At 54.0% G+C, this 26,741-nt stretch overlaps 1 protein-coding gene across 2 annotated transcripts; it reads right to left on the bottom strand.

Moving 5' to 3' along the window:
* Positions 1 to 1,230: 1,230 nt before the first annotated feature.
* Positions 1,231 to 26,373, bottom strand: PIK3R5 (phosphoinositide-3-kinase regulatory subunit 5). Of its 2 annotated transcripts, none has more exons than XM_061175752.1 (18): positions 26,271 to 26,373; positions 24,430 to 24,530; positions 21,929 to 21,997; positions 20,986 to 21,124; positions 11,960 to 12,029; positions 9,185 to 9,359; positions 8,442 to 8,595; positions 7,710 to 7,793; positions 6,703 to 7,432; positions 6,412 to 6,574; positions 5,961 to 6,086; positions 5,312 to 5,440; positions 5,061 to 5,154; positions 4,733 to 4,809; positions 2,283 to 2,376; positions 2,071 to 2,153; positions 1,482 to 1,594; positions 1,231 to 1,378 (listed from the first exon to the last, which is right to left on the bottom strand). In XM_061175752.1, the coding sequence occupies exons 1-18, from the start codon at positions 26,371 to 26,373 to the stop codon at positions 1,231 to 1,233; spliced, it is 2,652 nt and encodes an 883-aa protein (XP_061031735.1). The 2 variants fall into 2 exon arrangements, with proteins under 2 accessions (XP_061031735.1, XP_061031736.1); XM_061175753.1 differs by having other exon boundaries at positions 5,312 to 5,437.
* Positions 26,374 to 26,741: the final 368 nt, after the last annotated feature.

Genomic DNA, 26,741 nt, shown 5'->3' with positions numbered 1-26,741 from the left:
AAGCTCAGCTGTCCATCCTCTACTCCTCTGGGAACCTGCCCAGGCGCAATGGTGCCAGTGAACTTTGGGGCTGGAAGATTTCACACACAATGGAGTGAGATGGGAAGTGGGGCACAGGGGCCAACCTGGGAGAGGAGGAGGTGAAGGCAGGTGTGCAACCCTCCTCTCACCCTGGCGAAGGCAATTCCTCCTTCAGAGGGTAGAACTGAGGGCTCCCTACCCCCTCGGTCTGGGTCCTGCCTCATCAGTGAATTGGAAAGGAGGGAATGAAGAGCATCGCCTCCCCACCCCCCGCCAGACAGGTGAGTCAGGGCTTAAGGGGCGAGGCCGCTGACCTTTACTGAGCACCTGCTATGAGCCTGCGGCTGAGCCAGGCGCTTTGCAGACAATTTTGTCTCAGCCTTTTAAGGAGGTCTTATATCCCCCCATCTTAGTGCTCAGGAAAGGGAGGCTCGAAGAAGCTAATTCACTTCCTTCTGGTCATTTAGCTAGAAGGTAAGAGCCGCCACTGAATCTAAGCTCGTCCTGTCTCCCAAGGATCTCTATCCAGAAAGAGGCTCCAGAGAGAGTTCATTCTGAGTCCTGACAGTAGACAGGTTAAGTGTTAGTGCTGTTTTTTAGAAGGTCCAGGGAACCTGAGAGAGAAAGGGTATGTGCGTGTGTGTGTGTGTGTGTGCGTGCGTGCCATGTGTGTGTGTGTGTGAGACAGAGAGGGGTGTGGGATGGGGGCGACGGCACTGAGGTCAGAAAAGTCACATCTACCTTTCTACCACCTGAACCCCTGAGTAGGGGGACTGAAATTCCAGACTCCAAGGACTCCCCAAGTCCCTGACAAAGTAAGGGGTGGGCCCGGCCAAGGGTTGGGGGAGGAGGCCTAAACCACACCCCAGAGCACCAGAGCCTCAGATCTTTCTTCTAGAAAGGATCCTAGACCCCACCAGAGGGCAGGGCCTTCAGAGGCCAGCCCACCCATCTTTCTCCTTTCTACCTGAGGAATCTGAGGGGCTGTAGGGCCAGGCCCCTCTCCCTAATGCCTGTTTCTTTCCCAAACAGAGCCCTGAGGCACCATCAACCCCCTAACCCCTGCCCCCTGCCTGCTGCAGGGCCCACAGCGGGACCCTGACCCAGCACAGGGTCGTCCAGTTCTCCACGGGGAGCGAGGCCCTCCAAGAGGGAGGGGGCTCCGAGGAGGCTGCCCCCGGGCTTGCTGTCCAGGCTGGTGCCGGGCCGCTAGGGCAGAGCGCCACTGAAAGTCATGATGGGCAGACAGAGCAGGGAGCAGAGGTCGGGTGCGGCCTGCGCCTGCAGGTAGGAGGGCCTCTGGGGTGGGGGGCAGAGGCTGCTCTTCTCCGGCTTGTAGCAGGGTGAGACCTCACACCTGTGGGGCAGGGCAGGTGTCAGGGCAGGCCTCCCATCCCTCCATCTCCTTCCAGGCCTCTGGGTGGGTGCTGAAGCAGAGCTGGGGGCCCCCGCTTTCCTACCTGACCACACTCTGCAGGATCTTCCTCTCGTCCTGGTCCAGGCACACGGCAAAGGGGCAGCTGTTAGAGCCGATAATCTGCACCTTGTCCACTTTGATCTGCGACATGCTAATCTAGAAGGAAGGCCCGGGTCACCCGGGAGCCCTGGCCCCAGAGCCGCCAGCCCTCGGCAGCTTCTTCCCTTGGAACCGCCCGACTGGGTCCAGGGGGTGGGGCAGGAGCTCCGCTGCAGCTCTCCAGGCGCAATGGGCGTGCAGGAGACTGGTCCCCCCATCGGGCCCTGCTTCCTCCCCAGCCTCTGCCTTTTCTTGAGTCTGGAAGGAGCAAGTGTCCTGGGAGGAGAAACCCCACTGTCCTCACCGTGACAGCCCGGGTTCCCGGACACAGAGGCCACTCCGCCTTGGACTCGGGGCTCCCCCAGCGGCCACCACGGAGCCCCACAGGTGTGCACACCCTTCACCTGCCTCTCCTCCCACCCACAGGCCCCAGTGCAGCCCTCGGACACCCCCCCATACACACGCAAACACGGGCACACACACGCCCAGTAAGTCTCCCGAGGGGATGACAGGGAGGAGAGGAAAGCTCTTACCTGGTTGAAGCCCTTCTTGGATTTAGGGTTCTGCCTTTTCACCACTTCTGTCAGGTTTAGCGTCAGGGCCTCCGTGCTGGAGTCTGAAGGGCAAGGGTGGCTCAGGCCAGGCTCAGGAACCCACACCCCCTGCCCCGCCCCTCCCCCTCCCCTCCCCCCTCCCCCGCCCCGCCCCCGCCCCCGCCCCTCCCCCCTCCCCCCTGCCCCCTCACCTAGGTCCTCCTGCTGCCGGCAGGCCTTGCTGAGGTTGACGGAGGTGCAGACCTTCTCCATGTTACTCCAGCGACTGCGTCCACTGATGGCCCCCTGGGAAGGCAGCAAAGCCAGACCCTCTCAGCGGCATGCCCCCCGGGGCCTGCTGCCTTCTCTTTGAAGAAGCGGCTCCAGACCGGCCAGCGACAGGGTGCCGCCTGCAGCCAGCACACCCAGGAAGCTCGCTCTCATTCACCTGAGCCTGCCAGCTTCTTCACCAAGAGCCCCTTGAACCCTATATAGACCTTACTGGCTCCAGGGAGGAGCATCAGGTCACTGGCTTGGACCACAGGTCAGCCTGGCGACTGGGTCGTAGGGTGCGAGTGCTGAGAACATCTCAAGGGGTGGTCTGAGGATCTTCTGAACCCCGAGTGAGGAAGAGACAGGCTCACGGGCAGGGGGTCCCAGGCAGAGCTAGGCCGGAGCCCCCTCTTTGGGTCTTTGTCTGAACGTCTCTTTCATCAGGGACCTCCGCGTTGCCAAACCCACAAGCACTCTCAGTCCTCGGCCTGCCTGACCTTACAGGAGAATGCCATCCTGTTCACTCCTCCCCTCTCCTGGGCGTCCGTGGCGGCACGCTCCCGGCTTCCCCACCGCCAGCCTGGCTGGGGCCTCTGCTTTGCGCGATCGCCCCCCTCTGCCCCCATCACAGGACGCAGGTCTCAGGAGCTTCTCCTGGGGCCTCCGCTCTCTTATTCCTACTTTCTCCTTGAGGGAGCCTCACCCATGGCCCATTCTCCATGGCCACCTATACACCCATCTCCACATTTCACCTCTGAGCTCAGGCCCACCCTCCCACTGCCTGTTCTGCTCTCTCCTTCCCTCCTGGCTTCCTTCCCTCTCGAACCCACTATGCCCCACACCCACTCCCCCGCTGGAGCTGGGCTTCTTCTGAGAAAATGGTCCTGCCAGTCGCAGAAGGCTGAAATCCAGGAGTTGGAGCCTCTCGTTTTCTAATCCATCCCTAAGCCCTGCTGCTCATGTGATTCACATGTAACCCCCATTTCTTTCCTCCCTAGTGCAGGCTGCCCATGTTTCTCTCCTGGACAACCACGGGAGCCTCTGACTTGGCTTTCCCACACCCCCTGGGGTCCCCTCCGATATTCCCCACAGAGCCACCACAGGGGGCTTCCAAACCTCAAATCTGATCCTGCCACACCCCAAACTGAAAGCCCTTCACAGGATACCCATTGCTCTTAGGACAAGGACAAAACTCCTCTCATTGAACCAAGGCCCTTGGCATTCCAGCCCTGCCAATTTCTTTAGCTTCACCTCATCATCCTTTCCCCCCTCACTGTCTCTGCTCCAGCCCCTCTGGTCCTCCTTCAGTGCCCTTTGATGTTCATGTTCTCTCTCACCACAGGGCCTTTGCACATGCTATTATCTCTACCTGGAGGGCACGTCTCTCTTCTTTTCTTACTTAACTAACTCCTGGTTTTCTTTCCAACATTGACTCAATGGTCCTTCTCAAGGAACCTTGTCTAACTTTCCTCACTGGGTTGAACAATCCCCTTAAGGGTTCTCACAGAACCCTTTACCTCTCCTTCATCGGTTCGTCACAGTTGTAATTATACATGTTGTGGGATCGTCTAACCCCTCCAGACTGTAAGAGCTTTGCTCACTCTTGTGAACGCTCCTGTGCCATGAACAACATCCGGGACACAGTGGGTGTTTAACGAACACCCGGAACACAGCACCCAGTGAGTGTCAGTGCCCCTGCCCACCTCCTCGGCTACTACATGGAAAGAATCCTATTGTCTCTATCCCACCAGCCCTTTTGTTGCCTTGTCATCACTTGCCACTCTTTAATATTACCTCGGGCACTTTTTGTTTCCTTGTTTATTGTCTGTCTCCCTCCTCTAGAGAAGTTAAGAGGGAGGGCCTGGCCCAGCGCAGAACCTGACATGAGTAGGTGCTCAATAAATATCTTTCAAATTGCTGAGGGAGGGAGAGAGGGAGGGAGGGAGGCAGGGAAGAAGGCAGGAGGCTGCCCGTCCGGGAGGTGGGCCTGTCGTGGCCCAGAGGCGGGGTGTGCCCATGGGCTCCCCCCCCAGCTCCCCTCACACCAAACCTACTCCCACACACCCACCAGGCACAGCAGTCCCTGGCCTGTCCCTCACTCTGCCCCATTCTCACCCCCAGCCCTGAGGCCAGGCCCCAGCACTTCACGGAAGGGCTGACTGAGCACGTTCAGCAGTGGGGAGAGCCTGGGGCGGGGGCAGCTTTGGAGGCAGAGGGGGAGAGGAAGGTCCACCACCTCTCCTTCCCCCTTCTCTCAGCATCCAGGAGAGCCTGGGGAGCCTGCCGCGGCCTTCCAGCTTAAAGACCGCCCGGGGAACACAGGAGCCTGGCTCTGGGGAGGCGGCATGGGGAGCAGATCCCGGAGGGGAGAGGCCAGCATCAGTCTCACCTTGCTGTAAATAATCTGTAGTGTTAGAGGGATGGCCTCCCGGTCACCATCGATGCCCAGTCGCTTGCTGCCAGGACCTGTGCCACACACAAGACAGAGCCTCTGCTTCTCCTCCCAGTGCCCTTCACAGACCCTGGGCTCTGCCTCCCTGCCCCACCGCCCTGGGACCCCTCCTCCCCAGGGCCCCAGATCCCGGCCCACCTCCCTCTAGCTCTACCTCCAGGGGCCCCACCTCCTGGCGCCCTCTCGCCCCGCCACCCCAGGGTCCCCCTCTCTGGTGTGACACCCCCCCCAGCCCCACCTCCACTGGGGCTCAGGCAGCACCCACCCGAAGCCTTGATGGCGCGTGTGGCGGCAGAGTGACCCAGCTCCAGGGAGTGGATGAAGATCTCTGTCGTCTTCTCCCCGGTGATGAAGGTCAGCTGGAGAGGGCAGGAGCGTGGGCATCAGCCTGGACCTCCAGGAGGGGCCCCCAGCACAGGCTTCTCCAGCACAGGGCTGCTGGCTGCCCAGGTGTGGGAGCAGCCCTGCAGCTAGTCTGGGGGAAGAGGTGGGGCAAGGGGGCAGGGCAGGCCTTACCTCAGTCTGATAGACCTGCAGCAGCACCGGCCGGGCAGCGAAGCGGCAGTAGTAGAGCAGCATGTCTGCCAGGATGGGCAGCTGGGCAGGAGAGCCCTCCAGGGGCCGGGACTCAGCCTTCAGAGACTGCTGTGGGTTGCGGGGGGTCGAGCCCGAGCCCGAGGGACAGGGGGACAGAGAGGGAGAGAGAAAGGGAGGATGAGAGGAAGAGAGACAGAGGTGCAGACACACAGAAGAGAGATCCCGAGGCAGACAGGGCCAGGGAGGGGGACGGTGAGACGGGAGCAGGAAACAGAATGGTCAAGGGAGGACCCACAGCCTGGCCTCCGCCCCTCCCTCGCTGGCCCATGGGCCTCCAGGGAGGCCCCGGCCGAACTAGACAAAGCTGGGAGTTGAGGAAGGGAGATGAAGCCTAAGGCAGCTGGACCCTCTGGGGCCCCTCCCTCTCGGTGTGGTGACCCCTCCCTGGGCCCCCGAGCCCCGGGTTCAGCTCAGCCCTGCTTCCACCCACCCTCCTTGTTCGATCCCAAGTGAGCCCTGGTCCTCCAGTAGGGCCGCAAGCTGGATCCCCCAAACTAGGGCCTTCAAAGGGAGGCTGGGTGACCACAGCCAGGGCCCTTCACCTGCACCCAGGAAAGGGGCCGCTTACCTGGCACAGGACTTCAGGGGGCAGGTGCATGAGGCCCAGCACGTTGCGCTCATACCAGGGGTCAAGCATGCCGAGGTAGTGGGAGATGTCATTGGTGCTTTCCTCCCAGGGGGCTGCACCCAGCTCCTGGGGCGGGGGCGAGAGTCATTCCCAGCCACCCGGACGCCTGCCACCCTAGCTTCGGGGCCCTGGGTGGCACCTGCAGCCCCACCCTGAGCTTCTCTGCGCCCTTGGAGAGGTCTGACAACTCTCAGTCTGTGTCACACAGCAAAACGTGCCCCCGCCCAAGTGCAGGGCAGGGACCACGCCCGGGAGGGAGGCCCAGGCAGGAGGCGGCGGCCCCTAAACACAGGGCTGCTGGCGACTTCCGACCAGCCCCCCTTCTGGTGACCGGGACCTGCTTACATCTCCTCGCTTTGCCGCCCTGCTGGGTCCAGGGCTGGGGACCTACCGCAGGGCTGGGGTGCCTCAGGGGGTCTGTGGGGAGCGGCGGCGTCTGGCTCCGAGGGGCTGGGCTGGCGCTGGCGCTGGTCCCGCGGCTCCGCTTCATGGGCACGTAGAAGAACTGAAGCTTGAAGAACCGTGTGAGCAGCGGACGGTTGCTCTCCAGCCGCCTGCTGAGAAGAAGATGGTGAGAAGGGAGGCCCTTGGCCCCTCTGGGACCCCAGTCCTCGAGCCCAGACGCCGCCAGCACCACGCCCCTGCTGCCCGGGGCAGACTGATGCCCCGTTTCGGCTCTCACCGCAGTTTGCTGTACGCCCGGGCCACCTTCCCCGAGATCCGATCGGAGCCGAAGACCACGACTCGCAGCGTGGAGGCCTTGGGGTCCTCGTCCCCGCTCAGGAAGGGGCAGCGGCGCCGGTGACGGGAGGCGGGGGCCAGGAGCCAGCCGGGCAGCTGGGGGTCGAGCTTGTGCTGGGGCAGGGAGCGGGAGCGCTGGGCCCGGGAGGGGGGCAGCGCCGGGCCATCCAGGGGGCTGCAGGGGCTGCAGAGGCTGCCGGCCCGCCGCAGGGGCGGGGCGCTGTCCGGGCTGCCCTCCAGGGTCCGGGAGTCCCTCCGCAGCACCAGCTGGCTGGTGCTCTTGAAGAGCTTATAGATCCTGTTGAACTTCTGCCCGGGCCTGCGGTGGCCCCGGCGCTCCTGGCTGCCAGGCCTCTTGGGCCACTCGAAGGAGCTCTCCTCGCCGTCCTCCACGTAGCCACTATCCATGCCGTCAGAGAGGCCCGCGACAAAGGAGGTCAGCAACTGGCGGGAGAGGGTGGGTCCCGAGGCCTGGGATGAGGCAAGCGACAGCGTGGAGTCGTGGAAGGCTGCCGAGCCGCCGGAGAGCAGCGAGTCCCTCTCGGCACAAGGCCCCTCGGTTTCCAAGTCCTCCTCCTCCTCCTCGTCCTCCCCGTCCTCCTCCTCATCGTCCCCCAGGATTCCTGGTTGGAGCAGCTCCTGTTCCTTGAGCAGGATTTCCTGCAGGATGTCTGCAGGGAAGCAAGGGGAGACACCGTCTGGGTGTCCGAGCCCTTGGAACCCCTCTTGCACACCCTTGGGCGGGGTGACAGACTGAGACAGAATGAACTTGGGGAGCAGAGGGCAGAAGGAGGGCAGAGGGCAGCCCAGGTCCCCGCCCCCTGCTCTGCTCAGAGCCTGCTCAGGGGGGAGGGCTGGCAGGGGGGTGGGGTGAGGGGCAACTGCAGAGGAAGAGAGCCCGGGCAGTTTGGGGGGTGGGCACCACGAGGGCCCCAGCGGGCTGCTTACCAAAGCTGTCCTGGTTCCAGCTGTAGGTGTAGCACCTGGCGACAGGGATGGGGATGGTACGGAGCTTGCCAGGTTTTGCAGTGTCTGCAGGAACGGGGGAGGGAGGGGCAGGAGGTGAGGGCTGGGTAGAGGCCTTGAGATTGGCCAGCCCAGACCCCTCGTCTTAGAGGAGAGGCCAGAGTTGGGAGAGGACCGGTACAGGACACGCAGCCGAGTGGGCCGAGGCTGAGTTGGAAGCTGGGATGCCTGGCCCGCAGCCAGAAGGCTTCTCTCAAGCCCACCAGGTAAATGCCATGCCCTTTTGTGAGCTGCATGAATGTGGCCAAGTCTCAGCCTCTGCGCCTCTGGTTCGAACAGGAGAACTATGGCACCATCTCATCAGGCATCCCTTCTTCTATAATAGACGTTTCCCGGACCCACTGGGGCAAGGTGGGCCATGTGACTAAGGTGGCTCAAAGGGGTACATTGTCTTCATTGTGAAAACGAAGCCCCTTGCCCTTAATCAGCACTCTTTTCCTCCTCTCCCAGGCTGCCCCAGTGGCGATCTTGGAAGCCCAACCCTAACCCTGCAGACGGGAACTGCACCCTCGGGGATGGTGGAGCCAGGAGGTGTCAGAGAACCTGGGTCCCTGAATGATTGTGTGGAGTAGAACCGCCAGGCCGACCGGGGCTGCTCACCTGGGGAGCTGCTGGGACCACAGGGGGAAATGGGCCTCACCCCCAGAGCCTCACCTAAGGCACCAAGGAAGCCGGCTTTCTCCCCCACCGCCTGCAGCTTGGTCCTGAGCCACTGCCGGGCCTCAGCTGCATCCCCGATGCCAGATGCCAGTTCCTGTGCTTCTGCCGTCTCCGTGAAGATGTCCTCGAGCTCTGCCAGGGTCTTGGACTGAAACCCAGGGGAAGGCAGGCTTGCTCCCGAACCACGGCTCGGCCGCCCGACTTCTCGAGCTCCCGGTGGCCAGTCTGTCCCCAGCCTCATCGCCTGCCACCACCCACGGCTGAGCAGGGAGCCAGGCTTCCCACTCAGCCCCTATGCTCCAGAAGTGGTCAGAAAGAAAGGCCCAGAGCCAGAGCCCTGCAGAGTTGGGAGGGACTTCAGAGCTCACCGCTGTGGCCCAGAGAGGGGAGGGCGCTGCCCAGGGCCACACAGCTGACCTGTCACAGAGCTCGGACTAGACCCCAGGGCTTCCACCTTCAGTCTAAAGCTCAGTCCTGTACCACCCAGCCCACGCTGGATTCGGAGGCTCTGTGTCCAGTCCCACTGTCTAGGGTGCCACCCACCTGGGTTAGGACTCAGCACAATAGAAACCTCTCAACGAGGCCAGCCCTCCAGTGACTTCCCCGCCATGTCACTCGGGGCGAGGGAGGCCAATGTACCCGGGCCTCGGGGAGGGACCAGAGAGGGGACCCTGCCTTTGCAGAGAGGTGCTCTGCTGGGAGGGGGCGGTGCTGAGCCCAGGGCCCCAGACACATACCTGCAGCTGGCAGTGCAGACCTGGGAGGTCGCAGTGGGCCCCAAAGGTGGCCTGGAAGGCGTGCAGGAGCAGTGTGGTGTAGGCGCTGTGCGGGGAGTGCCCAGGCGTGCTCAGCTTGTCGGCCACGGTGAGGAACTCGGCCTGCACCTCCACCGGGTTCAGCAACAGTACGGTGCTGGGGACACAGAGGACCGGCCATGGGTACTGGGCGCGGGGGCGGGGAAGGGCAGCCACAGAGCCCCCGTGCCGGCCGGAGGCCAGGAGAGAGGCTGGGGGCTCAGGGGTCCCAGTTCCAAGGGGAAAGCTTATGATCTACTTTTGAGTAGTTTTCAGCTGGGGTCTTCAAAGACCTTTTAAAAACTGAACTCGGGACTTCCCTGGCGGTCCAGTGGTTAAGACTTCTCCTCCCAGTGCAGGGGATGAGGGTTCGATCCCTGGTCAGGGAGCTAAGATCCCACATGCCTTGGGGCCAAAACCCGTCCCCCACAAAAAACACAAAAGCAATACTGTAACAAATTCAATCAAGACTTTAAAAATGGTCCACATCAAAAAAATCTTAAAAAACTGAACCCAATTTTCACAAATAAATTCTACCTTAATTTTTATATAAAACATTTTTCCTACAGGATATTTGAACAGATGCAAGATGGCGCAGAAAAGGATTGTATTTTAGGTGAGGTGACTGGAAGCCAGGCGGTCATTTTGGGAGGGGACAGCAGGACAGCCACATGCTGTCGTGTGGCGTGGCCTGAAATTTCAGCCCGTGCCCTGCTCCTCAAGCCAAGGGTCAGGGTGTGGGATGGCATCTGCCAGGAGGAAGGGGAGCCAAGTCAGGGCTGCATCTGATTCCTCTGCTTACAGGGGATGCCCTTTCTAACTTGCCAAAGCCATCATGCAGGCCAGCACCGGGCTGGGGGAGGGAGTGTGCATCCAGCCACGCCCCACCCCTGCCTCCTCTTCCCCTGGACCCTGGGCTCCCTCTTTTTTTTTTTTTTTTTTTTTTTTGAGTGAAAGCAGGTTTATTGAGAGAGATACACATTCCACAGGCAGAATGCGTTCCGTCTCAGAAGGCGAGATTGGCCCCTGGGCTCCCTCTTGATCCCAGTGTTTAAATGTCTTCATCATAGAAAATTTCAAACATACCCAAATGTTATGAGAATCGTGAACCCCGAGGATCCATCACTCAGTTAACAGTTAACATATGTCTGTTCGCACTTCACCCCTGCCAACTCCCGATCACTGCATTTTCTCGAAGGTATTCCAGCCATCGCGGTATTATACCGGTAAAGGCTTTTAGTATGAACTGCTCTCCTGCTCTCGTTCTCTCACAAATCTGTGCTGTGTTTAAACCCAGTGCCAAGAAGCACCAGGCAGGTGGCCTTCCTGCCAGTGTCTGTGGACAGAGGTCCCAGAGCTGGCCCTGTGGCCAGGGCTCAGGAATGGGACCAGGCTCTGTCAGAGTTCCCAGGGTTTAGGGAGGAACTCATTTTGATTTCTCTATTTGTAAGAAAAAGGGATCGGGCTCAAGTAAACGGTCCCTCACTGAGCCCTCCTCCTTCACCGACTGCTGGATCATCCCCTCATGGACATGCATTGAGCTCCACTGTATACAGGACCAGGCCAGCCACACCTGGGCCCTCACCACTTGCACCTCCTCTGCACGCCTGTTCCCAACCTACAGAAAACCAAAGTGAGACCAACTCTCTGCTCGAAGCTCTTTCTACGAACCTGTCCGTGCCTCAGTTTCCTGATCTAAAAATACCTTTCTCAAAGGGTTAACAAAAGGCCTGGATGATGCAGTGATGCCTGCAACAGTGCCTGGGGCTCAGGAAGTACCTTGAAGGGCGCTGGCGATAATCCACCGTTCACCTGCCTCAGCCCTCTGGCAGGGTCCTTCTTACTTACTAAGCCAACATTTACAAGGCATTTTTTATGCCCTTTCTGTCTCTCTCAAAATCTACCACTAGCTTTTCTGTTTGTTTTTACCGAGAAGGAACTCAACCAGTGTTTGCTCAGTGAATGTGCTGTGAACCCCTCAGGCTGAGGATGAGGAGGGGCTGGGGTGACTACAACTTCTGAGCTGGTGGAGGCTGGGGTCTCCAGGCACCCACGTGCTTGGAGGCTTGCCGGAGGGTCCTTGGAATGGAGGCTTCCTCTCTAATGCTTTTCCAACAGGCGGGGACCCAAGAGTGGGTAATGAAATCACTTCAGGGATTCACAACCAGAACAGCCTTTTAAGTGAAATGGTCTAGAAGAGATCAGAGCTCATCCTTGGGAGAGGGTGACTTTCATTTCCTAAAACTTGTCTCAGCTCTGTGTGTGTGTGTGTGTGTGTGTGTGTGTGTGTGTGTGTATGTACACCAGGTTTTCATATAAAATGCATTTTTTATTGTAGGTCCCAGTCAAAAAAGTTTGGAAAAACGCTGTTTTACTAACAGGCAGAAAAACGTTATAGAAAGAGCCTCAGCTTTTGAGGAAGTCTAAGGCTCAAATCCTGACCCAGACACTTACTAGCTGAGTGTCCTTGGGGAAGTTACTTGGCCTCTCTGACCTTCAGTTTCCTCATCTGAAAAATGGGGGTAAAGTAAGGTAATGTATGTTCACGCAGCACCTGGCACAATCAAGGCAGGTGGTTTTAACCTTTTCCTTTTTTTTTTTTTTTTAAGTCTCAGACCCATTTAGGAATCTGATGAAGGACCCTTAGCCCTGAAAAAAGAGGCTGTGCACAAAACACGACCCCACCCCCCAAACTCCTCCCTCCCCAAGAGCACTCACACAGTGGAGCTGCGATGACTCCTAGTGGACAGGCCCTGCTCGGCCCTTACCAGTCGCTGGTAGGAGATTCCTGTGGCCAAAAGAACAGAAACAAAAACACAGTTCACGGACTTACCTGTTCCTTCAGGAGCCTGGCACTGGAGAATCTGGCTGGGAGTTCCCGGATGAGGGTCAGGACAAGGGGCAGATCAGGCCCATTGCCACCAGGGTCTTTAACAGTCTGATTCCCAGGCCCCACCCACCCTGCAAAGCTTCACTCTTCAGAGACTGCGGGGCAGGGCACCCTGGGAGGAGACCGAGGCCCCTGAAGCGGCCGGGTCTCCTGCTCTCCAGCTGGTCCTGGCTCTGTCCCTGCAGACCTCCGCCGGTCCCGGGTGACCTCCTGCAGTGGGTGTGCCAAGCACCCCTCAGCTCAGCCTCAGCTCCGGCCAGCCCCCAGCCTCCCCCTCGGCCTCCCGGCCCTGCTTCCCACATGCTCTCGCGGGGCCCTCAGGGGCCCGTGGGCCTGCCTGGCGCTGTCCCTCTCTAGGGCTGCGCCTCTGCACCAAAGACCCCCTCCCCGCCTTCCTCTCTGGCCTCATCCACCTCTCTGTCACCTCTGATTCAAATGTGCGGAGAAGAAACTAGCCAAAGTTTTCCCTTTTTCCCTGCAACTTGACTCAATTCCGTAGCTGGAAAAGTACGTATTCAGTTCTGCGTCAACTACGGTGAGGCTGTCACACAATAGCTCGCGCTGCTCACTGATGAGGCTGGGATTCGGGGGGCAGGCAGCCTCCTTGTTAGAGCTTGGACATCGTCACAGGGGCCCTGCCGGGTGTGGGCTGGGTGTGAGCTGGGAGCAGAAAGGCAGCCCCTCGGAGGAGTCAAAGCCAAGGCTGGGGTTAGAGACGGCTGTAAACAGAAGGGCCGTGACTTTTGTTTAGTAAATGGCCGAACATTTCCAATTTATGGTATTCCGATTTAGGGCCTAATTGCTCTGCTTTGGGGGCCTTTCATTTGGTGTGTCTTCCATGTAATTGTCACATGTTTAGATGTTAATGTTATGTCTATTTTGACAGGAAAGTCCCTGAAACAGGGATTACTATCAGGACTCAGGACGCCATCTGCTGGCCACTCACAGACATGACAGAGAAAAGTCCCCTCGTTGCCCCTTCAACCCCCAAAAAGGGCTGCAGGAGTGTCCCCCGCACCCCGGGTCTCCCTTCCCCCCAATCTCCCCGACCCCCAAAACACACAGAGAGCAAAGTCTTCTCTTGACCCGTCCACACTTTTCTTTTACCATCTGATGTTTTTAACGGGTAACCCACGCCCTGCTGACCCGCTGCCGGCCCCGCCCCATTTCTGACGCCGTAAACGCAGGCCAGGCCGGGGCCACACTCCCGGGGGTTCTGTTGACCACTTTCTCCTTGAAGCCTGCTCTTCCCTTTAGTCTCCATGACGAGGAACATTCTCTAACCTCCTCTATCTCTCCACCTGCGCATCTTAGGATGCTTTAAAGGTCTCATTTGGGGATGATGGCATCATTAGCGCTGGGAGCTGCTGTTTGCCTGATTTTGTTGTATTAGTGGGGGACCCAGAGGGCGCTGTTTCCAGAGCTGGTTGGCCGGTGCTGAACAGCCCGGATTCCAGCAGCATCCGCTGAAACTCTCTACCCCTCTCCCAAAGACACCCATCAAATCCCCCCCTCCCCACTCCTTGGCTTCTCTTGATAATGGACCTCCACTTATTGGGGAGCCTCAGGGCATTGGGCGCCTCTCTCCCTTTGACCTTCACCCCTCCTACCCTGGGCATCTCGGCAGACGGGAACACTTTTCTGGGACTGGCTTTCTTAGACCAAGGCTGGCCCAAGGGCTGAACAAAAAACCCACCTAGGTGGTTCCGTGTCAGGTCCTAATACGTAGGAAATGGAAAGGGCCCCCTCATACGGGCGAGGGATGGGTCCTGGCAGTTGGGAGCCAATGGTGGGCAGCCACGGTGAAGTTCAAACGCCTTGCCCAGGCACGTAAGCCCCTTTGTAACTGAGCTTTGTTTACCCACCTGAGCTTCCCCTCTTTTTAATTTTTAAAATTATTTTATTTATTTTATTTTTGATGGAAGTATAGTTGATTTACAATGTTGTGTTAGTTTCAGGTGTACAGCAAAGTGATTCAATTATACATATATATATCTACCTATTCTTTTTCAGATTCTTTTCCATTATAGGTTACTACAAGATATTGACTACGGTTCCCTGTGCTATACAGTAGGTCCTTGTTGTTTATCCATTTTTTTAAAAATTTTTAAAATTTATTTATGTATATATGTATGTATGTATGTACGTATTGGCTGCGTTGGGTCTTCCTTGCTGCGCGCGGGCTTTCTCTAGTTGCGGTCAGTAGTTGTGGCGTGCGGGCTCAGTAGTTGTGGCTCGCGGGCTCTAGAGCACAGGCTCAGTAGCTGTGGTGCACAGGCTCAGCTGCTCCGCGGCACGTGGGATCTTCCCTGACCAGGGCTCGAACCCATGTCCCCTGCATTGGCAGGCGGATTCTCAACCACTGCGCCATCAGGGAAGCCCTGTTTATCCATTTTATACATAGTAGTGTGCATCTGTTAATCCCAAACTCCTAATTTATCCCTCCCCCCCTTTCCCTTTTTTAAAGTGGTGACTAGAAATGGCCATTCTGCACAGGACAGCCGACTAGGAAGACAGGGGATGTGTGACAATCACCCTGGTGCCACCGAGCAGGAACTGGTACCACACTAACGACATTCTTACAGAACGTCCACGCTGAGGGCATGACACGGTGCCTGGGCATCCGTGCAGCGGGCAACAAGAACGTTGTCCGGGTCTGCTGGCTGTCTTCCCCTGAGAAGGTGAGTGCAACGATTCCACGGAGTCCTCAGGGCTAGCACGAGACAGGAGAGGCCCCGCCTTAGCTGCATTTCAGTCCCAGCAGGAGACCATGCTGTGTTCCTCTCCTGACCCGCACCGGACCCCGACACAAACCCTCCCAACAGCTGGCTTCCTCTTATGCTTTCCTCCCTTCTGGGGTCCCCTGGGCAGCAGTTTCCTGACCTTCATCTCTGCAACGGGCCTGGGTTCTAGAGAGTCTGCAGGAATCGGGGACTCAGGCCATGAGGCCTCAGCAGGCCCTGGGCAAGAAGGTGAGGCATGGCCTCAGGTGTGAATAAATTCAGGGCGGGGAGGATGTGGAGGGTGGGAAGGGATGTGGCCGGAGCCAGGTCAGGAAGGCAGAGGAAAACACAGGGGAAGGAAACCACTGGGCAGAACTACACGCACGCAGAGGGGATTTGGTTCTTGGCATAAATAGGCCAACGTAAAAAAAAAAAAAAGACATATGCTGCAGTGACCCCCCAGAACGGCCCGTGGGATGGACGAGGCCTCAGCCTGGCACAGTCTCCAGGCCTGGGGGTGGGTGAGGCGAGGCCTGCTGCCCCAGCCCTCTCAGCACCCTGCTGACAGTCACCCAACAGGACCAGTCCAGGCCTTCCAGCCCCTCTTACTAGTAAGTCACACGTGGTGTGACTTACTTTTCCTGAGCTCTGTGAGCCATTCTAGCAAATAAAAGAACCTGAGGAGGAGGTCATGGGAACCCCCGATTTATAGCTGGACAGTCAGAAGTAAGGGACTTGGCATCTGAAATGGGGGTGGTCTGTGGCACTGAGCCCTTAGCCTGTACGGTCTGCCAAACTCCAGGTAGTTTGGGTCAGAACTGAACTGAATCGCTGGATGCCCAGCTGGGGCCTGGAGAGCTGGAGAACTGTTTGGTGGGTGTGTGGGGGAACCCCACGCATCTGGCGTCAGAGTGTTCGTTCTGTAACGACGGCACAGAGGCCCACCTACAGCCAATGACGTGTGATGTTCTTTCAAGGGGTGTAAACCTTTCATTCCATAATCACAGATAAAAAGTATAAAATGCAAATTCTTTGATCAGTCATGTCCCAGAGAAACATATTGCCACTGAAGAACATTCAGAATTCACCTGCCACCAGCTGAGAGACAAAACTGACTAATCCAGGTTTGTTCCTGCTTTGAAAGGAGGTCAAAGGGTGGGCACGTGCTCAGTGAAAGGAAAAAGGGCAGGAGAAGTTGCCCAAGGGGGGAGAGTGCTCACCAGCTGGGACCGCCCAGGCCCTTTCATCACACACAATCCCCTGCCTATGCCTCTTGGTAGAAACACAGCTTCATGTGAACATGAGAATGTGGTGTTTGGAGTCAAAGAATATGGTTTCTGGAATCAAATGGACATGAGTTCAAGTGGTAGAACTCTTGTTAGCTATGTGACCATGGGCCAGCTAAATTGTCTGGCCTTCAGTTTCATCGCCTGAAAGATGGGAATAATAGTAGCTCCCCAGGGGGATGTTCTGAGGATAGATGACACTGACCCTTAGCAGTGCTGAATGCACTGTCAACCCTCAGTGAAGGCAACCAACGCCATCACTGCCATCAACATCCTCCTCCTCCTCATCATCCTCATCCTCATCATCAACATCATCCTCATCACATCATCCTCCTCATCATCAACATCACCAACAATTGCAGTCCTATTTTTTTTAACTTGAAATATAGTTGGTTTACAATGTGGTGTTAGTTTCAGGTGTACAGCAAAGTGATTTGGATTCTTTTCCATTATAGGTTATTACAAGATACTGAATATAGTTCCATGTGCTACACAGTAGATCCTTGTTGTTTATTTTATATATAGTAGTTTGCTAACTCCAAACTCCTAATTTATCCCTCCCCACCCCCTTCCCCTTTGGTAACCATAAGTTTGTTTTCTATGTCTGTGGGTCCGTTTCTGTTTTGTAAATAAGTTCATTTGTATCATTTTTTTAGATTCCACATATAAGTGATATCATGTGATATTGGTCTTTGTCTGACTTCACTTAGTATGATAATCTCTAGGTCCACTCATGTTGCTGCAAATGGCATTATTTCATTCTTTTTTATAGCTGAGTAATATTCCAGTGTGTGTGTGTGTGTGTGTGTGTGTGTGTGTGTGTGTATCACATCTTCTTTAGCCATTCATCTGTTGATGGACACTTGGGTTGCTTCCGTGTCTTGGCTACTGTAAATAGAGCTGCTATGAACGCAGTCCTACTTTTGACAAGGGGGCTCAGAGAGCTTATGTAACCTGTCCAAGGTCATCAGCTAATAAGTGACAAAGCACAGGTCTTTGTTATCTGAAAGCCCATGTTCCTTCTCTCACATTTGACTCCATAGCTAAAGCAAGAAGCATCAAACTTTTCTGAGTCTTGGTTGTCTCACGCACAAAATGGGAGTAATGTTGCTTTCCCCTCTTACTCCACAGGGCTGTGGTCTGGGTGAGATGCAATCGTGGAGTTTTGGGTGCTTTGAAAACTGCAGAGTGACTCACACATATGATGCTCACTGTCACCCCTCAGGATGACAGACCAATTCTCTGCAGACAAGTATTATGGTCTGCACAGCTGTGTGGGCATAGAGTAAATACTCAACAAACATGTGGGCTGAACCCAAGAGGGGTGTGGTGGGCAGGACCCAGAAGCACTGACGTGAGGTTTCCTGCCACCCCCAGATGGAGGCAGTAGGCGACCCTACTGGGGGTGGAGTCAGGAAGAAGGGGGAGGCCCTCAGGCTTGATAACCTGCCCGCTTCCTCTGCCACCCAGCCACATCAAAGTGGGATAAACTGTTTCCCTCATCTCCATGGCAACTGACTCCCCAAGGCTCCATGGGTGGAGGGCCCAGCCCCCAGGTCCCTTGTCATCTTCTCCCTGTGACCTTGCCAAGATCCATCTATTAAGCTAATACCACCCCAAACCCTACTGTCCCCAGCAATGGGAAATCAATATAGGCCAGCATTCATCCTCACAAACTGCTGAGAGGGAGACATTCTTATACTCCCATTTTTACAGATGAGGAAACTGAGGTTCCTATGACGTTAAATGTCTTGCCAAAGGCCCCACAGCCCCAGGATTTGAAACGGCGATGGGCTAGTACAAAGTACTGGTAACCACCAAGTGATTCAGCCTCAGCCTCTCCCCAAGAGCTCATCGCAGGGCTTCCATTCCCGCCCCTCTCCCTTCCTCCTATTGCCTCTCTCAGCTGGGGTTACTGGGGATGGAGCTACTCAGCAACAAGGGAAAACTATTACCACGTGCCTTTACAAAAATCACACCAAAGCACTTCCTAACTAGCCCACTTAAGGGTTATGTAAAAGGAGCTAATTTGGTATAATTTACTACTTGCTATTACTGAGGGCTCAGGTTCTGTGAAGTTAGAGGTTCACTTGTGGATGTGAGATGAGTAATTTTTGCTCGCTATAAAAGGTAACTTCAAAGGGTTTTTTTCCCCTGTATGATGTTTTATTCTCCCATATGATGTTAACTAATTTTGTATCTAATTCTGCCATCTTTTTGTGGCTTAGATGAGAAATATATTTCAGTTTCTCATACCCTCCTTTAAACCAGCCCTCCCACCTTGCTGGTCCCCTCAGTAACGAACTGAATGCGTTGTGACACAGGCTCGCTATACATTTGTATGAGTGCTAGGTTTTTTTTAACTGTTTGAAAATGACTCTATGACACAAGAAAGAGCTAATGGTTTCCTATTTCGGTTCTGCTTTCCCTGGAAGAGGAGGCGTTCCTGGCATGAGCAGCCTGGCCTGAGCGTCCCCCTCCAGGCATTTGCTTCGGTCCCCAGCATACCTGAGCTCTCACAGGGTCCCAGGGGCAAGGCCCAGGGGAAGACCCTCAGCAGTGAGCGATTAGGGTGCCAGGAGTCCTCCCTGCTCTGAGTCCAAGGACCCTCACTCCATTTCCATCTCCAGTTGCTGCTCTGCCTGGCTCTTGTCCCCCAAGCCTAGAACCCCACGTCCCCGAGTCCGGGCCTCCCCACAGCCCGCATCCGCCCCTTGGCTCCACATCTGCTCGCTGGGGGCTGCTCGGAGCTGAGTTCCTGCTCAGCTGCCCACAAAAACATCTCAAGGCATAGCGTGCATCCAGCTGAGGCGAGACAGCTGGTTCCACTTGAAACTGGGAAGCGGTCCCCCTGCACGCAGGTGACAGACAGCCCTCCCCCAGGACAACCTCTCCTTTACCCATTTCAAAGTAAAGTCATTTAGATCTTTGGTAGAGACTGAAGGTCCTGCCAAGGCATTTGCATTTTAAATCCTTTCTGTCTCATTATAGAAAGGAAGAAAAGCTTTGCGTTCTTGTTAAAGGAATTCTGGTCACCAGCAAGAAGCCCAGAAGTGATCTAGATCTGTTTGTTTGGGGGATGGGTAGCGGGGAGCAAGGGAACGAAAGAGTTTAAATTGGCTTGTTCATTTAGGGTGCCTTGGAAAGCTAGGTTGCCTGACTTGTCTATTCACCATGTGCCTCAGCACCTTTCCTAGTCCAACCCCTTCTCCTGAAGGCCTTCCTGATTTCTTAATTCTTCCAGCGAAGTCTCTACCAGGAGGTAAAGTCCATGTAATGGGTAGACTTTGGCTACCCTAGCCTGTGCCTGTTCAGCTCTTAGTGCCTGTAACAACGGACAGCTGACTGGTTGGGGGAAGACAGATCAGCTGATTGGTTAGGCAAACAGATCAGTTGATTGGTTGGGAGACGACAGATCAGCTGATTGGTTGGGCAGACAAATCAGATGATCAGTTGGGGAAGGAAGTCATAAACCTCTCCAAAGGAATTTTCATATAAAGCTTCAGTCCTGTGCTTTCTAGGGTCCCTGAATTATTAGGGAATAAGATTTGGTACTTCTGTCCTGTGTGTATTTAATGTGCATGATGAGACCTAGACACTCCCAATACTAAACAGGGTCTGGTGCATATACAGATTTAAAAGAAAAAAAAAAATGGGATTACAACATACTTAGTATTGCGGGAGCCTGCTTTTTTACTCAACACGTTACTCAACATCTTTTCATCTCAGTAACCTTATTTCTATGATCTCATTTTTAATAAGTGAGGAGGATTCCACCAAATGACTTTGCTACGATATATTCAACTATGTACAATATTTAAGTTTTTTGGAATTGGTTGATTATTAAAAAGAATGCAGCAATGAACATCCTTGTAGCTAGGCTCATGTAACCTATTTTTCCTCCATTATTTTTATGGTCTTTTTTTTTTTTTTTTAATTTTATGGTCTTGATTTCCACACTTAAACATTTAATCCATCTGAAAGTTATTTTTATGTTTGCAATAGAACTCAATTTTTTTTTGAGATAGAATGGATGTTGAATTTTTTTTCATTTCTTTTTTTTTTTTTTTACCTTAAATATTTTTATTTGGAATGGATGGAAGTTGAATTTTATCAAACATTTCAGAGGCATCTACTGGGATGTCTGTGTGACTTTATTCCTTTGAGCTACTGATGTGATGAATTACTCTAATATGGGACCACCTCTCAGTAAATCATACTGGATTGTGTTTTTCTGGCTCTACAATAGTTTTGTTAGACCTCATTTTCATGTCTGCTATAGCACCTGCAATTTCTCAGGAACTCCTTTTCAGAATCCACATATGAAAACTTGGACAGTACCAGGCCCTTGCCCACACTTGTCGTGGTGCCCATCTACCTGTTCATTCCTGCTATCAGCCACCTTCCCCGGCCAGAACTGAGTCCATCCACACATGCATTCCCCTACGTGTTCCGGGGTAAAGAGAACAAACACGGGCCTCTTGTCAACATTGTGTGGACTTCTCTGTCTGACCTGGGCGGCCTCAGAGACCCCCTGGCTAACCAGAGCAGAGGCACAGGCCAGGAGGTGGGGTCTCCTTGCCCTGAACCCCTGCTCAGCTACCCCTAAGAGTTCCTCCTTGAGTTACTGCCGGTGTTTGCTGCCTTCAGCCATCTGATGCTGATGCAGACATGGAGTACTAGAACCATGACAAGGGACTCCAGGCTTGTGAAGCAGGCCACGGGCAGAGACAAGCTGAAGGATATGAAGTGAGGGGGGTCATAGCCAAAGCCCAGTTTCAGAAAAGCTGGAAACCTCCTGACCGCATGGTCCCTGCCCCACGTGCGTGCCACCTCAACACTTACCTGGGGCCTTCAGTTCAGCATCGATGAAGGTGAGCAGTTCCTGGCAGATGCTACAGTAAGGAACGGGCCAGGTCAGGAATCGGTGGTAGGTTTTGGCTGCTTTCAGAAGGAGATCTGAGTCTGGTGGGAAGTGTGGAGTCTGGGATGGAGAGGAAGCGGCAAGCAGAGAGGTCCGGGTGAGAGAAAGCTCACTGATATTCCAGAGCAGACCCTGCTCCTTTCTGGAATGTTCCACAAAGGGCACACATTTCCTGGCAGCAGTGTGTCCCGGGACGAGGGCAGGCAGAATTGAAAGTTACCCACAGGAAGTGAGTTACAGATGGGCAAGATGGTGCCCAAGGATGTCTCTACTACAGGGGCCTTGTTTTCACCAAACATAACAATTTACCAAATACACAAGAGGGCCTCTCTGAAAAGCTGTCACCTTGGAGGTCATCCTAAGTGGCGCCACTGCTGCCACTCCTTTCGAGGAATGGTCTTCAGCGCCTAAACCGCCTTTATTTAAACATCCTCACGAGAGGCCAATATTGATTCTTTGAAGTGGACTGACTCAAGGTACTTGGAGTCATTTGATGCCACCGGTCTGGTGAACGGGGGGTGACGGTACTGGGGGAAACTGACCACTGCGGTACAAAAGGAGGTGGACATCACATGTCTTTAACAGAATCTCTCCTGTGGTTTGTGAAAGGGCTGTGACCGCATCCCCTCCATGGGTGCCCAGATACTCCAGGCATGATGGCGTCCACGTGGAGTTACTGGAGGCCTCTCAAATGGATAATCTGAAGCCATCAGAGGGGTGACACCCACCTGAAGTGTCACTGGTGGACAGTTTCTCTCTCTGTGTGTTTTATCCTCTGAGCTGTGAGGGCTCTGCCCCCTCCATGGAGGCTGCTCTTCCCTCCCCTCCCCAGCCTCCCCCAGGCTGGCCCAGCCGGGAACTTACACAGAGGACAGTGGAGGAGAAGAGCAGGGCCAGGGGGGCGAGGAGGTCATAGGTGCCCTTCTCTTGGACCTGTGCGGGGGACAGGAGGGGGGAGGCTCGTCACAGGTGCACAACCGAGCACTGCTCTCTTCTCTATTCCTTTCTTTTCTTTTTCTTTTTTTTTTTAAGTGAAAAGTAATGTAATCACAAGACATTTAGAAAATAGAAGTAAAAAAAAAAACACCCCACGACATCCCCCTTCCAAACTCAGCCACAACTAATATTTCAATGTACTTCTCCTTACACCATTTTTCTCTGTGTATTTTCCTCTGCAAAGTTGTCATCATTGGGTGCATATTTTTACGCTTCATGTCTTTTACATACAATATTATAAATGGATTTCTGTTTTGCTACATCATCTCTAAGATCATATTTTTCCCCCTCCTAGTTATATATTTATCTATTATTTGTGTTGTAAATATGTGTTCCACTTTGTTGCTGGTCTTTGAATTTTACGGATTTTTTTTATGTACATAAATTACAAGTGTTAACTTTTTCCTTTATGGATTTTCACTTTTGCATGCAAGGTTCATGTAAATATTCATATATGTTTTTTGTTCTTTTCTTGGAAGCTTCATTTTCTTAAACTTAAACCTTTAATCCACCTAGAGTTCTGTATAATATGAATTTGGAATCTCACTCCATATTTTTGGAAACGTTTAATCAATTTTCCCTAAACCATTTAATAAATTTTACCGATGCAATTTTTTTTTTTTTTTTTTTTTTTGGCGGCTCTGCAGGCTTGCAGGATCTTAGTTCCACAACCAGGGACAGAACCCGGGCCCCAGCAGTGAAAGTGCCGAGTCCTAACCACTAGACCACCAGGGAATTCCCCGCAATTTTTTAATATATTAAATTTTGTTTCTACCCTTGGATACTATCCATCATTTTTATTACCTATATAATACTCCTTCTGGTAGATCTCCATAATTTATTAGCTTTAGACACTTGAGATTATTTTCTTGCTATTTTAAGTACCTGTGCAGTGAAAATCTTTGTGCACACTCCTTTTTCTATAATTTGGATTATTTATCTTGGATAGAGCTCAAGAAGTGGAATGAGTGGATACAAGACTATAAACATATTTACGATCTTCGAAATGTATCGCCAAATTGCTTTCCAAAAGAATTTTGCCATTTATAATACCGTGTATGTATGAAAGTGCCATTTCACTACACCCTTCCCTGCATTGGTTATTATAATGTTTTTGTGAATTTGCTAGGCAAAAGCTGTGTCATTATGGTTTTCATTTACATTTATTTTACTATAACTGAAACAACATTTTCCATATTGTTTAAAAGTTCTGTTTATTCTTTTGTGAATCATCTCTTTGATAGAGCTCACCCACCACACCACAAACAAGCATGTATAGACACAATTTAGAATTCTTCGGTCAAAATACTAGTGGTCTCCCAACCCATTCTGGAATTCATGGGTGTTGAAGAAGCAGAGAAAGCCCCACCACCTCTGCCGTGCCTGGTGACGGCAGCAGGATCAAATAGAATTCTCCTTCATGGTCCTGAATAGACCATGTGTCCAGTACACTTGCTGCTTGGCCCCTTCTATAAAACCCTCCCCTGTTGCTATACAGTACTTGTTCCTTTATATTTGGGTTTATAAGATAAGCACTTCAGAGGTGGTTTAGCTCTTCTGAGTTGGTTTCCTTGTGATCAGGGTATAAAAGCACCAGGTAAATGGTGGTGCCAGAATTGAAACCTTGGGTGTCTTGATAAACTGAGACTTTTTTCTTAGAGGTAAAGGGACAGCTGAGAAAGACATGTGTTTTCCAACTCAGTCATGTATTTAAAAATAAAAATAAAACATAAAAGAGCCATTCTCTTTAGGGACCCGTGCCTGTTCTGGAACCCCAGCCCAAATCAGGTTTGTTTTCTTGTTTTTTTTAAAAATTTTTTTTGGCCACGCGGCATGTGGGATCTTAGTTCCCCGACCAGGGAGCGAACCCATGCCCCCGGCAGTGGAAGCGTAGAGTCCTGAGCACTGGACCGCCAGGGAAGTCCCCCAGATCAGCTTTAAACACACCCTTCTTCTGAGTCATAAAAGCCTGTTTACTGAACTGTTAGAGGAGGTCTCGGTTTACCTCTCCAATCAGTTTTCTCTTTTGCATCTTTGTTCTTCTGTGTCTTTTGCGGGAAAGGAATTCGGTAGCGTGTCTCCCTCCCTTGTAATCGACACCTTGACTTACAAGCAATGTCTGTCTTAAGAAGCAGATTAAACTCAGGACCCTGGCTCACCCAGCACATGCTCATAGCAAAAGGACCACGCCCCTGCCTGAGGCCTTCAATCCACAAACACCACCGAAGCAGAGAACTCAGGCTGCCCGTGCCTCCACCAAGCCCCCTGGTGGTCCAGGCATCCCAGAACTGACATTCTGTGGGGACCTATTTCTTGACTCTGTGAGGCTGATCCCAGCGCTGCCCTTCAAACCCAGGCCGAGCCCTCACCTCGCGGGTTTTCTGCAGGATCTGCTCCAGGAGGATAAGGAAGTGGCCTGGATCCCTGCTGACCAGCTCCTGCAGGCTCCAGCAGTTGAGACACAGCCCAGCTGCAAAGGGAGGGAGAAGCCAGGGGTCAGTTGTGGGTTGGAGGGAAGTGGCAATTCTTGGGGCTGCACTGGGGCATTCCCTTCTGAAGTAAGAGTCTCAGGAAATTCTGGATCAACACACTCGACCCTATTATGCCCCATCAAGATAATGATAAGTTTCTTCTTCCTGCATGGACAGGAGGCTCAAGAGACACAGAGAGGGGCTGGGATCTCCCTTAGAAGCCAAGGACTGGCCACAACTCTGCTCCCTGTGCCTCTGGAGAGCACCAGCTTTCCCACATCCTCCGAGATGCAGGGAAGGGGCACAGAAGCAGAGATCGCCACCCCAGGACACAAGGCTGAGTCTGCAACAGCCATGGGACCTCCCGGAACTGCTGGGCAGTGGAGCCCGGGAAAGGGAAGCGCCATTCATTTCTATCTTGAAAGCTATGAGGAGCACTTTGTCACTCTGTAACTTCCCCAGACTTTCTCATTTTGTCCATCTCTGCTTCCCTGCGGTCAGCATGGGTGAACTCCCCCCAAATTAAAGGGGCAGTCACAGAGGTCTGTGTGTGTGTGTGTGCGTGTGTGATGGGGAATGAGAACAGTGGGGGTGGAAGTGGCCCCCTCATGTGCACGAGCTCCTTCCGAAGTCCTGCAGGCCCCAAGCAGTGTGTTCATATGGTCACAGGTTTTAGTAAAATTTGCTATAGTCAGATATTTTTGTACTCTTTGACTTGATGGCCCCTGAATTCTAGAAGCTTAGTCTCATTAAAACCTGGGTAGGAGGCCAGAAGGAAGAAAACTGCCATTTAGTGACCACCTACTATGTGCCTCTAAGGTGCCAGGCCTTTCACACATCACCTCCATTGAATCTCCCATCCCCCCCCTCGGGAAGGTGGTTCCTGCTGTTATTATTCTCATTTTACAGGCAAGGCAGGTGAGTCCTGAGAGGCTAAGGGACTAGCACAAGTTCCTACAGCCAGTGAGGGACAGTTTTAAGTCAGATCTGCTTAATTCCAGAGGCCAAAGAAAGCTTCTGAGAGGAGGTGACATTTGAGTTGAGACCCGAATGAGAAGGAGCCAGCTCTGCATAGTTCTGAGGGAAGAATTCCAGGCAGCAAGTGCAAAGGTCCTGAGGTAGGAAGGAACCAGTTATGTTCAAGGAGCATTGGTATCTATCTCGTGGGGTAGTTAGGGAGGCAAGTGAGATGTGGAAAATCTTTATGAGCATAAGGAGTTATTCAATTAATCTCCAGCCTTGGAGACAACTGCCCCAGCCTGCAGATACCCCTGTTTCTCAGTCCTGGGGATCATGGAACATGGAGGCCTCCTATTCCCTGAAGTTCTGCTGAGATTCTCCATTGTTCTATGGGGAAGAGGAGGATGGGGCTGTGGAGAAAACTAGACACCAGGAAAACAGGAGAATTCTGGGGAGAACTGTCTATAAATACCCAGCTGCTCTTTTGAAATCAGCAGTGTGGCATTTTTAAGCTGGTCCAATACCTTCTTCAGGGAGCTATGCTTCTAGCACATGAGGAGGATGAGGAAGACAGCATGGGGGAAAGGAGAAACTGCCACCCACCGAGGGCGACTCTCCATCAGGTGCTGTGCTGAGCACCTGCCCAAGTGAGGTCCGGGGAGTCACACACACAGGGCTGGAACCAGAACCTGCCAGTTCTGTGCCTGAACCAGTGCTCACCACAGCCCCTGAAGCTCCCTTGGGCCTCAGATGTGCCTCCCCGGCTCCCTGGGACCTACCTGACCAGGAGGTGGAACGGCGGCTGAGGCTGAGCCCGTGCAAGCAGCGCTCCAGGGCGTGCTGGATGCGGTCCTCCGTGCACGTCGTGGCCCCTGGCTGCATCCTGAGTCATCGCCTGCATGGGGGACAGACGCTGGTCAGCCTGGAGAACCCCGGACTCGAGAAGCACATGGCCTAGCAGGGCAGCTGGCAGAGACAGAGGGCACTCACAGCCGGTGCCATCAGCCAGCTGCCTCCAGGGCTGGACCGGCTCCTGGGCTCCTGGCGGTGCCGCTCAGAACAGCAGGACGGGGCACGCCTGTGGCCCAACAGCACAGGCTACGGGAAGTGAGGGGTGGCGGGGGGAGTGGAGAGGTGCGGCCCTCCCTCCCCTCCCGCCCCCCCCCCCCCCCGGCAGGGGTGAGTGGCTGCAACAGCCCAGGGAGTGCCCGCGGCATGACCAGACCCCACTGCTGGGCAGGAGGACCTCA

This window comes from Eubalaena glacialis, chromosome 19, assembly GCF_028564815.1.
Source record: "Eubalaena glacialis isolate mEubGla1 chromosome 19, mEubGla1.1.hap2.+ XY, whole genome shotgun sequence".
NCBI lineage: Eukaryota > Metazoa > Chordata > Mammalia > Artiodactyla > Balaenidae > Eubalaena > Eubalaena glacialis.
The sequence above is the reverse complement of the archived record's forward strand: the minus strand, read 5'-3'. Positions and strand labels throughout refer to the sequence as shown.

Coding starts and splice junctions, on each gene's coding strand:
- PIK3R5 (XM_061175752.1), bottom strand. CDS start 26,373: ATGCAGCCAGGGGCCACGACGTGCACGGAGGACCGCATCCAGCACGCC. Junction 9,360..11,959: donor AGTCATCGCAGCTCCACTGT/GTGAGTGCTCTT, acceptor CTGTGTCCCCAG/CACCGTACTGTTGCTGAACC. Junction 5,441..5,960: donor CCCCTGAAGTCCTGTGCCAG/GTAAGCGGCCCC, acceptor CGCAACCCACAG/CAGTCTCTGAAGGCTGAGTC.